This window comes from Nannospalax galili, unplaced genomic scaffold, assembly GCF_000622305.1.
Source record: "Nannospalax galili isolate Female #2095 unplaced genomic scaffold, S.galili_v1.0 scaffold2085, whole genome shotgun sequence".
NCBI classification, from domain to species: Eukaryota; Metazoa; Chordata; class Mammalia; order Rodentia; family Spalacidae; genus Nannospalax; species Nannospalax galili.
The window spans coordinates 332,868-345,179 of NW_008353877.1; the positions used below are offsets into that span (position 1 = coordinate 332,868).

General features: G+C 47.1%; 1 protein-coding gene and 1 non-coding gene across 2 annotated transcripts in view; one reads left to right on the forward strand and one right to left on the reverse strand.

Annotated features, from left to right (window-relative positions):
* Positions 1 to 12,312, forward strand: part of Gabbr2 (gamma-aminobutyric acid type B receptor subunit 2) — a 296,026-nt gene that overhangs the window by 265,138 nt on the left and 18,576 nt on the right. The window contains exon 14 of the mRNA XM_008850966.1: positions 10,249 to 10,359. Within this exon, the coding sequence (XP_008849188.1) occupies positions 10,249 to 10,359 (111 nt within the window). The remainder of the gene's footprint in view (positions 1 to 10,248; positions 10,360 to 12,312) is intronic.
* LOC115067342 lies at positions 8,936 to 9,041 on the reverse strand. The gene has a single exon (XR_003846767.1). It is a non-coding gene; the product is annotated as a U6 spliceosomal RNA (small nuclear RNA).

Here is a 12,312-nt window from a genome sequence, read left to right on the forward strand (position 1 = left end):
TGCACTCTGTACCCACAAAGAAAAAACTGCCAGAAGTGCCCCTGAGAGCCCCTGAAGGTGACATCATACTTCCCTCCAGATCTGTGACTCTGAAAAAAAAACTTGTAAGCACGTGTTCAGAAAGGAATTCTTCTTACCTTGAAATGACAGCTTCTAGCTTTGCTGCTTCCAAAATGTGGGGCTGCTGCTATTGAGATAAGCCATACAGCCCCTGCAGGATCCAGAAATTTCCTTCTAGCTCTTGCACTCTGAGACTCTCTTCAGGTAATGATAATAAGGATGGCTGACACATCAGGAGAGAGCTTCCTGGCTTCTGCCAGTGGTAAACATGCAGGTTACTTCCCTTCATCGCCTTGCCAGCCCTGGGAGACTGCAGATGAGGAAATAGGCTCAGAGAAGCTTAGAAGTATGTTCAGGGCACACAGCTGTTCAGTGAATGACTCTGGGACCTTTCCCCTCTTTGTCCAAGCTTCCTTAATGGGGTCCTCTATGTCCCCACAGAGTCAGTGTTGACTTACCTACCCCATCATAAGAAGCATCTTGAGGCACTGAAATACAGCCCCCAAAATTCATGCACCCACCAACACAAAACACTCATATGTTCACATATCTATACATAGTCATATCAAAAAGAAAAACCTACCAATTTTTCCATGTATTTTAAAATTCGACCTGAGAATTGAAAGAAGTGAAAGAAAGAAAGAATGAAAGAAAGAAAGAGAGAGAAAGAAGAAAGAAAGAAAGAAAGAAAGAAAGAAAGAAAGAAAGAAAGAAAGAGGAAAGAACGAACAACAACTGGAGGCAGGAATGGCTAATGGAGAAAGTTCTGCAAGGAAGCTATAGGGAGCTGGCCAGGTGGAAGGGTCCCTCCTTCCAAGGAGCACTGGCCAGGCCCAGGGTAACTGAGGTACCCACTGGAGCAGTGGGACGGAAGCTCTGAAGACCTGAGCCAAGAGTCCAGTGACAGGCATGGCACATGGCACACATCAGGCTCCCCCACTAGGCCCTTCACTGCCCTTCTTGGACCCAAATCCTAACCCAGCCCCACCGGCCCACTCAGCCCACCAGGACACACACAAGCCGAGGACACCAGGATCTGCTCCAGCATCAGAGTCTATAGAATAGCTATGTCACTGCTGCCCTGTGCTTAGCCTTTATTCTCCCTGTTTTGGATGTGCAAATGACAAAAGGGAACCTCATTTTTAGCCTAAGAACTCTTAATTGAGGCTCAAATGTCCCCTCATTGTTTAAATTCTTTAAAGGGGGCTGGCAAGATGGCTCAGCTGGTAAAAGTGTAAGCCTGATGACCTGAGTTGGATCTATGGGACCCATAATGGGAGTCGAGAATCAACTACTAAAAGTTGTCCTCTGACCTCCACACGTGTGCTGTGGCACACACCCCACACACATTCATCATTCATACACACACAATAATAATAAAAAACAAAATTAAAATCATTTAGAGGTCTTGCTTCCTCTGGAGCCATCCCTGAACCCAGCAGCATCGAAGTCTTGGAACTGCTCAGAAGCAACAGCCTCAGGGTCCCACTTGGCCTAGTAGACCTGTGTCTGCCTTTCCTCCCAGTGGCCTGCACACACCTTGCTCAGTGAGGCCCTGCTGGCTCTGCTTCTCATACCCAGCCCACTGGCTCTTTTGTTTCTAACACATGCCAACTTCTTGGCCACTTCAGGTCTTCCCACTTCCTCTTCCCTGGGTTTTCACAGTCTTTGGGTCTCAGACTCATGCCATCACTTCAGAAGGGTCTTCCCAGGTGAGCTGACCTGAAGCAGTCCTCCTCTCCCTGCTTCCCACAGGACCATAGTGTTCTCTTTGGGAGCACTTGTCACCTCTGGTATTCATAGCAGTTCTGTGCAGTTTGTTGAACATCTGTATTGACTACAATGCATGATCCAAGGAGACCAGCATCATGGCTTTAGACACCCTGTGCCCCAGTGTCTAATTACCTACATGACACACTGCAGGCACTGGGGAAATATAGAATAAGTCACTATAAATGGAGGACAAGTTAGCCCTTCTCCAATGATCCAGGCTGATGTTCACTACACTGTAGATTAACCAGTGAGGAGGAGAGGTGCTGGGGAGAGAGCAAGCATGAGGACCTGAGTTCGAGCCCCAGCACCCAGGAAAAAAGCAAGCATGGTATACATACTTGTAATCTCGGTGCTGAGGAGGCTGAAACGGGCAGATTCTTGGGACCCCTCTAGGCAGCCAGCCTAGCCTAATCGCTGAGTCCCAGGTCCCAATGAGAGACCCTTTCTCAAATTAATTAAGAAAGTAATTAATTAATGAGAGGCCAGATGTGCTGGGGCACACCTTCGATTCCAGCATTCGGGAAGGCAAAAGGTAGGTGGATCTCTGTGAGATCAAAACCAGCCTGCTCTATGTAGCAAGTTCCAGGCCAGCTGAGGCTAAAGGAGACCCTGTCTGAAACAGACGAAAAACAACAAAACCAAGTGGGTGGCTCTTAAGGAAGAGCATCTGAGGTTGACCTCCAGCCTCCACGAGTACTGGCATATGTAAGAATTTGCATTGGAGCTAGAGAGATGGCTTAGCGATTAAGAGCACTGGCTGTTCTTGTAGAAAACCCGGGTTCAAATCTCAGGACTCACATGGCAGCTAACAGTTGTCTGAGACTCCAATTCCAGGGGATCCGATGCCCTCTTCTGTCTTCCGTGGGCACTGCACAACGTGGGTGCACAACGTGCGTGCACAAGCAGGCATAACACTCATACACAATTTTTTAAGTATTTAAAAATAAATAAATAAAAAGAACTTGCATATACAGAAAGAGAAAGGGAGGAAGGGAGGAAGGAAAGGGAGGAATCAATGGGCTCACTTAGCAGGTGGGAAGCTGAGGTCTGGAGAAAAGCTTACCCAAGGTCTTCCAGCAAACCTGTAGCAGGACCAAGACCTTTGTCCTTTCTGTCCTGAGTAGGTGAACCCAGGCCCTGACATCCTGCTTATCTACATGTGCAGCCTGACAGTGTAGGACATGCCCAGGGGCTGCTGACCTACATTGTCAGGAACTGCGTCCTGCAGAGGGACTCCAGCCAGCTGCCCTCCTTTCTGTGCACAGATGAGGGAGGCTTTCCCAAGCAGCTTGTGCATGCCTCCTGCTGAACTGTGCTGGACCAGGAGCCAGGCATGAGCACGTCCACCCTCTGGCCATCCCATGCAAGTGTCCAACCTCTCTACTAGGCACAGCACCCTGCCAGACAGGCAAGCATTTTCTCAGCTTGAGCTCAGCTTGCAGCACCAAAGCTCAGTGACCCCAGAGCTTCAGGCTTCCAGAGGCTTCTATTGAATGCTCAACAATGAACACACACACACGCACGCACACACACACACACACACACACACACACACACACACACACACACCACTGGAGCACAGAGCGGGTTTATACCCACTGTCTCCTTAGAATTTGGCAAGATAATTTGGAGAGGCAGGACAGTGGGAGAGGGGGCAAATGGTGAGGGTAGAAAAACACCAGCGAGGCCAAGGTTTAATCTCATCCCTGTGACATACCAGATGGAGAGCCTGGGCAGGTTACTCAGCCTATCTATTCCTCTACTTCCTCATCTGTAAAATGAGCAGAGGGGGACCTCTCAGGATTCTGAGAAGTGAGGTTGTCAACCTTACCATCAGCAGGTGAGCCTTGTCCTTACAACTGCTGGCTTGTGGGAGGCAATGCACAGCCCTCTGAGGCCACTTCTCATGGAAGCCAGCTGGTTCTAGTAAAATGGGAGACCTGTGAGAGCTGGACTCGCTTCAGTCCTAGTGATTGTCACATCCCTATGCCCACAGCAGTACCCGGCAAATTAGGAGTGCTTAGAAGTTATGAAATGAATGACTGGATTGCCAGGTGAGAAACACGTGAGGAAGAAAACTAAAGAGAGAGGCTAGAGAGATGGCTCAGCAGTTAAGAGCACTGGCTGCTCTTGAAGAGGACTTGGGTTTGATTCCCAGCACCCACGACAGCTAACAGACAGGTGTAACTCCAGTCAGGGAATTCAATGCCTTCTTCTGATCTTCATGGGCATTGCATGACATAGGTGCATTTACATACATGCAGGCAATACACTCATACACATAAAACAAAAAATAATAAAATATTTTTTAAAAATCTAAAGAGAAACAAGAGATTTCAAGTCTTTACAAACCAATCATCACTAGCAGGAACAGCACCATTAAGTGACAGGAAATGCAATCCTGGACACAGAGCAGAGAAGCAGGCCTGAAGCCCAAGCACAGGCCTTGGGCCATGTGGACAGCCCACAGTGGGACAGGTCCAGGGCAGTGCCACCTTCCCCAGCAGCGCCCCCTCTGGAAACTGCAGAGTGGGTCCCCTGCGGTTCTTGGATATCTGGTCTCAGTGGCCTCTGTTAAGGCCAGTGAACTTTCCATAGTCCCAGGGGATGCTGCTGATGGTTTCACCATTTGCAGCCTCACTAAATACAGAGTTTGTGCTCCTGGCAGCAGGTAGATTAATCCACAGCACAGGGCTGGACCCACTGCACGAGTCTTTGATGCCCTCTAGTGGCACTTTGGTACACAACACTGATGCCACGTAAGCACTCAGGTTAGAACTCCACCTTCCCGCCCTCAGGTGTCTCTCCCTAAGGTGCAACAGCAAAGAGCACTGTGAACTCTGCTATCACAGGATCCGGATGATCTGACAGAAGCATGACTCGCTTAGCTCACTTTGGGATTCAGTACAAGGGTCTCGTGACTGTATTCAAAGACTCCCCATCCCCTAGCCTATCAAGAACAGGCACCTCATTGTTCCTAAAATTATCCCCAGCTCCTAAAGCCTGGAGATAGGACTGCATGGAGGTGATGTGAATGACCAACTTTGGAAGTTTATTTCCAAATCAGTGCCCATAACATAGGAAAGGGGGGTCTCAGCTCCCCTACCTCCTTCCCCTAGGGAACCACTGCCTTGTCTGAACGCTTCATGGGCTCTGTCCTTGCTGCCCTGCCCTTCTGCAGCCCAGGCTATGTCCAGGTTACTGAGGTGGACATAGACCCAAAAGGCTGAATATGGGGATTCAAAGAGTTCAGAGGAGAAGCTATGGGGTGTGGGGTGAAAGATGGTCAGGCTGGAACATGGGCAGCAGGAAAGGCAGGTCCCAGCAGTTTCATGAAATCTTCCCAATGGCACAAGGACCAATGACTTACTAGAGGAAGACAGTTATTTGCAGGGGGGTGTCAAGGAAACCTAGAGTGGGGAGCAAGCAGTCCATTCCACATCCTGGAAGTATTAAGCTCAATTCTAGGCCTACAGATCTATGGAAACCTGAGCCTGCTACAGGGCCAGGTCCCTTGTGGAGGAAAGCATGGGTCATCACCTTCCATCAAGGATTACCCCCCTGACTCAAAGAGACAGCTCAGACTAATTCTGGGGAGGCCAAGAAGAAAGACAGGTGGCAACAGGTAGGGTCCTCAAGGAGAAGTTTCTAGTTGAGTTTTTTAAAAAGAAAATATGAAACCATCTCCCCAAGAACAGCAGGAGGGACTCCCGTCATTGGATGTAAGAGCCAGGCAGCTGCTGTCAGCTTCTGCTAACCACATTCTCCTTACATTGCACACTGGTATATGGCAGAACCAGCCCCTCTCCACTGAGAGCCTGAGCCCATCACAAATGGCTGCCTTTCATCTAGGACAGCAGACCCAATCATCATTAATGGTTCTGCTGCTCACGCATGACCACGGGGGCCTGTGCTCCTGCAGCTTGATGTCTATGTGGTTGTCAGAGATGAAAGAAGCCCAGAATCTAACACCAAGTCCCTGCTGACCTTAGGGACAAGTCCATTCTATCTCCTTAATTAAACAATGAAAGGATGTCAGGAAACCCCATTACCCACAGTGAATGCAGTCTAGCAATTAAGAGGGTCATGAAGGGGACTCCAGCCCAGGCAGATCTGACTTTGTGTTCTGGAAATCACCCCAGGACCCTGCTGTCTTTTCCTGATTACGTATTGGTTCAGTCTCTATGGACTCAAAGAGGCTGAGCTAATGCCTTTCTATGGCTTGGGACAGTTGAAGGGATATCAAGCCTGAGAGAGCATGTGGCTGGACAATCTGATGACAAAATGGCCTGAGCTCACAGGCTAAACCAGACCCTGCTCTTACTGCTTCAACAGGAGCACCATCTTTCTTCACTCACGGGGCCTAGGCAGTGCCTAGAGAGCAGGGTCAAGGAAGAGAGGGCTTCCAGTCTCACCTGCCTAGGCCCTGCCTTCCACACCCTGAACTTCATCAAAGTGCCCTCCTTCTAGTGATTGAGCCTGGGCACACCCACCCCTTACTGTCAGGCCTCAGCAGCACAACCCTAGAAAAACATGGCAGCCTGTACACCTTTCCTTGAGAACAATCCCTCAAGGGAGCCACTGGAACAGCAAAGAGTTTTGCTATGAAATCTTTAACTTAGTTTGTTGTCAGTGCATATCTATGTGCCACTTCTGAAGCTAACTCGTGGACCCGAGCAAGTGAGTAAATATTGCGACCTGGTTAGAAGAGAGATGCAGTGAGGGAATGGGAGAAGGCAAACAAGAACTCTGAGGTGTGAATTTACTAATAAAATAGACAGACATGGAATAGATGATTGAGAAATAGATGATGGAGAGATGACAAGGATTGCTAGGTACATGAATGATAGATGACTGATAGATGATTGATACATGGATGATAGATGATCAATGGATAGGTAAATAGAGATAAATTATTGATACTTAGATGGTATATGATAAATAGATGCTAAATAAATGATTAGATAGATGATTGATAAATGATGATAGATGATAGATAGATAGATGACAGATAGATAGATGATAGATAGATAGATGATAGATAGATGACAGATAGATAGATGATGATAGATAGATAGATGATAGATAGATGACAGATAGATAGAGATTGATAGATAGATAGATAGATAGATAGATAGATAGATGATAAATAGATGATGGATGATAGATAGAAAGATGATGGATAGATGATAGATAAATGATATACATAGATGAAACAAACAGATGGATAGATACACAAATACATACATGGACAGGACTGGAAAGCAATGACATCCTAGAGACAGTGAGCACACCAACTGCTCAGTTGTTGGTTGCAAAACACCATTACCCACTATAATGAGAAATAATTAATTCCAATGCTGGGCCAAGGAAAATACTGGGGGAGGCTAGAACATCCTATACCAAGAAGTAAGAAAGTGTTCCCAAAATTATGTGACTATGTGGGAGAAAACATAAGAGGCAATATGAAGGACTTCCCCACTGGCTAAATGTAAACATGAGCAGCAAAATGAATAAAGGTAGCAATGAATTGTAAGACTAAATTAAAAAGGAACCCATGAGGCCATAAGTAAGTGGAAGAAAGAACTGGTTTGCAGCAGAATATGAAGTATTCAAATAAGGTGACAGCAAATTCCCAGTTTATAGCTCCCACTGCCACATGACATGGGTAGGACTCTTCCGTGGGTGGGGAAGCCCTGAGCTAGTGTTTGTGGGAAACAGGATCCTCACAGAGGTTCCCACAGATGATTTATTACTCACAAAGGGAAAATGGTATTTTTCAAGTGGAGAGACCGGGCAGACATCAGCACAGCTGAGTGATCACAGTTAACATCACCAATAATCGGACAAAGTGCCATCAAGTGCCCCAGAGGTGAAACATGGAGGAGGCAAGGACATCACTTATGCAGAATTCCTGCCCAGTGTGACTAACCTGGACCTAATGGTGACAACAGTCAGCAAACCCAAATTGAGAAGCACTGCAAATTAACTGAGCTGAGTTGCTCAGGAATACCTATGAAATGAGACCAGAGAGACACAACAGTAAGAGCAGTACATGGTCCTGGAATAAATCCTGGTTTGGAAAAAAACACAGGTGCTGTAAAGGACATTATTGGGCCTACTGATGAAATTTGAATATGCCTAATATATTAAAACATGCACTGTATCATTGTTAAATTTCCCAAGTCCCTGTTCTTAGGAATTACACGCTGAGAGCTTTAGGAATGAAGAGTTAGGATCCCTGCGGCTTATTCCCAGGTGGTTCAGAAAAGATCAGTATCCAGCAGAGCTTGCTTCTACTTCTAGGGTCTCTATATACCCCCTCTTCAGAAAGAGCACGGTTGTACTAGCAAACTTCACAGATCCCTGACCTGCCTCAGAATCGGCTTCCTGGAGTCAGATGCCTACCTCTTGTCCAATCAGCTTAGGCCCAGGCTGTGTCATGTGATCCATAACATGGCTGCCATCAGTGCTTCCTCAATGCAGATCTCTCTAAGAAGGCCTGTGGCAGGTCATAGGCATGGCTGCGCTGGCACATGTTGTAACTCCAGCTAACTCCAGAGGCTCCTGAAGGCCTCCCTACTGCAGTACTACTGCTCTCCCTTGCTCTTTCAACAAGCCTTACAGATAGCTCTTCTTGGCCAAGATTACTACAATTTTTTAATATGACATTTGTATTAATTCTTTGAGAAGTTCATAAAATGTATTTCGATCATATTTAGCCCCCACTCCTAATTCCTCCCAGATCCACTCCCTGCCTCCCTGAATTTGTGTCTTTTTATTTTTATTTTTATTTTTTTGTCTTTTTTGAGACAGGGTCTCCTTGTAGCCCCAGCTGTCCTGGAACTCACTATGTAGACCAGGCTGCCCTCGAACTCAAAGATCCTCCTGCCTCTGCCTCCCAAGTGCTGGGATTAAGGGCGTGTGCCACCACGCCTGGCTTATTTTTATTTTTAATACATTGACTCAAATTTGTTATGCCCATATACTCCTGGGTGTGGGACCATCCACTGGAAGGTGATTGACCTAGCACAGGCCACACATTTAAAGAAAACTGACTGTCCCATCCCCAGAAGCCATCAGCTGTCCATAGCTCCTCAGTAAAAACATAGGATGAATCACAGATTTGCCTGTCATCCTTGTGTGGGTGCCATGCTGATCTTCTCTGTACCACTTCAACTTTAGTATATGTGCTGCCAAGTGAGCACTGGTCTTTTAATTATTTTTATGTGTATGAGTGTTTTCCCTGCATGTGTGTTGAGTGTACCTGCACATGCAGTGGCCACAGAGGCCAGAAGAGGGCATTAGATCCCCTGAAACTGGAGCTACAGATGGTAGTTAGCCACCATGTGGGTGCTAGAAAGTGAACCCAGATCCTTTGCAAGAGCAGCCAGTGCTCTTAACTGCTGAGCCATCTCTCCAGCCCCTGAAGTGAGCACTATTACTGAAACTATTACGTGTCAGAGCCTGGGCCCTGACATCTCCAATAAGCCAGATTCAGTCACTTGCCCTTAATAAGCCAATTAAACAAACAAGGAACAGTAAAGAGGAGAAATGGGAGATTTATTCAATGTGGCCACATTGGGAAGAACAAAGATCCAGTGATGTTCTCACCTAAACCATCTTCAAGGTCCTGACATGAGGTTTAGGTTTAAGTGGAGGGCCAGACATTGCATAGCTAAGCAGTCCTGGTCAAGGTGTGGTCCCCCCAACATCAGCTCATCATTGTCCTGGCTCCAGTCTCTTCTGTAAGATAGTCTGAGAAGTCAGCACCATGTGTAATCTCTTTCCAGGAAACAAGTTCCCCTTCTGATTGGCACCAGACTTCAGCTTTTTCTTTCTACCAGATGAGATTCCTGAGGGAAATTCCAATTCCTTGGGGTGCCTTGTGTCATTAGTCTGGTAGCAGAAGCGAAGGGCACAAGTATCTCTTTAGAATAATCTTTGCCAGGTGGCACATAACTTTAATCCCAGAACTTAGGAGGCGTAAGCAGGTGGAGCTCTGAGTTTGATGCCAGCTTCGTCTACATAGTGAGTTCCAGTTCAGCTGGGGCTACGGGGAGACTCTGTCTTATATAAAAACAAAAACAAAAATAATCTTTACTTCTGTCAGGATGCTTACAAGGTCTTATTAGATCCTAGGGCACAGAACTGACCCAGGTCTTACCCTCAGCAGCTCTGGCTCTAGTGGGACAGACACAAAGAAGGGGGCAAGGGTTGGGTTACATCCAGCAAGCAGAAGACAGCTGATGCTAGCTGGTAACTTCGCCCCACACCGTGGGAACACAGAGTTGGTGTCCAAAAGCTCTCCTGAATGTGTCTCTGGTTGTGGGTATGGGAGGGAGAAGGGCCCTTGGCTAGGGACCCCGCTGTTGGAAGGGTGCCCATCCATCCTGGGATTTCTGTTTTTTCTAGCCGGACCCAGCAGGCCGGGACATCTCCATCCGCCCTCTGCTGGAGCACTGCGAGAACACCCACATGACCATCTGGCTTGGTATAGTCTACGCCTACAAGGGGCTTCTCATGGTAAGTATCAAGCAGGAGGCAGAGCTGGGGTATACTCCTCTGCCAGGCCTTCTCCCGTAGGGGCCTTCATCAACATGAACATAAACAGAGTCCCCCCTTCAACCCACCCATGACTAAGCTCATACTCTCTGAGGGAGTCTGGTCTCAGACCCTACCACAATCCTAGGAGACACCCACAAATGATGTTTCCTTCCTAAGGCAAGGTTGTGTTCCCTCTGCAGGCTCTAAGGGGAGGGCCTCCCTGGCTTCCTTAGTGAAAGTAACTCTGGGAAGCGCTTGGCTTGTAAGTGATGGTTTTTCTTTACCTCCTTCCCCTCTTCTCTCCAAATCCTTGTCATTGGAGTTAGGGATCAATAAGGTAATCTAGAACAATCTCATCCCAAGATCCTTAGTTGTATCTGCAAAGACGCCACCCCACCCCACACCCACTCCCCAGCCCCCAGCACCAGTAAGGCCACATTCACCATTTCCAGGTTGTAGACATACCTGTGAGGGCCACCATTCACCTACTTCAGATAAGTTGTTTTTCTAGAAGTTTCTTCCTAGTCTCAGCTGAAATTTCTACAGCACAGCTTGTACCCATGAATTTTCATTCCAGTCCTTAAAGGCCTAAAAATACATGACTCTGTTTCCTCCTAACACTCTTCAGAGATTTGCAACCAGGTTCCCAGACATGCCCATGTTGCATGACTCTCACACTGGTTTGGTGGCATGTTGGCGTTGTGGCAGGAAGACACACTACATCCTGAGCACATGGCTCCCATCCGCCCCGACACTCACTGCTGCTGGCCCTAGACAGGTCCTTTCAACTGCTCAAGCCTCTGCCTCTTCCTAAGTGGTGACACAACCTCAAGGGACTGAAGAGTCATTCTTGAAGAAGAAGCACAGGTCGGGCTTCCAGAGGAAGCTGCTTCCTTTCCTCACCTCGGTTTCTGCTTCCAAGGTTGTTGGTTTCCTAGTAAAGGAATTTGAAAAAGAATCATCAGGCATGGGGATTACACACCTGTAATTCCAATGTTATCAAATTTGGAGTCACAGCCAGTGCCCCAACAATCCAGGTTCAGCCACTCATCCTCCATAGACCAATTAGAACAGTCAAATTAATAGTGAAAAGCCAAAAGGGAAATTTATCCAAAGTGGCCACCTTGAGAAGAGGGAAAACGAACTCCAACCCAAGTCCATCTTTGAGGTCCTCAAGTGCGGTTGAGATTTGTTAAGCAGAATTATCCATAAGCAGTCCTGGTCAAGGGGTTCCCTGCTAACCACTGACCCATCCCTGCCTCCCCTGGAAAGGAGTCTGGTAAGTTGCAAATCTCCAAGAAAATTTTTCCTGACTGGCCCAAGCTTTAGGCGTTCTCTTCTTCAGTCATGAAGAATTCTATTTCCTTGGGGTCCACTGTTTCAATGAGTGAAAGTCAAAGGGAGGAGCACGCGTACCTCTAGAATATGCCTAGGCCTGTCAGGCTGGTTATTCCAGCACTCAGGAGAATGGGGCTGGAGGGCTGAGAGTTCAAGGCCAGCCTGGGCTACAGAAAAATGCCTTGTCTCAAATAAATAAATAAATAAATAAATAAATAAATAGAAATAAATCAGGGCTAGAAAAATGGCTGAACAGTTAAGAAGGTTTGTTGCTCTTAAAGAGGACCTGAGTTTGGTTCCCAGCACCCATATCAGGCAGCTCTCAACTGCCTGTAACTCCAGCTCCATGGAAACCAAAGCCCTCTTCTTGCCTTTGGCAGCACTACACTCATATGCACATATACACATACAGACACACAGTCACATAAATAATAAAAATAAACTTTTTTTTATCAGGCTGCAAGAGAATACAGAGAAAAGGATAAAGGATGGGGAGGGGAAGCAACCACAGTGGTGTGAAATAACATCTGTCACGGAGCAGCCTTGGCCTTACTCATCCCAGGAACTTTCAGGCCAGAAAGTCCTGTCATGTTC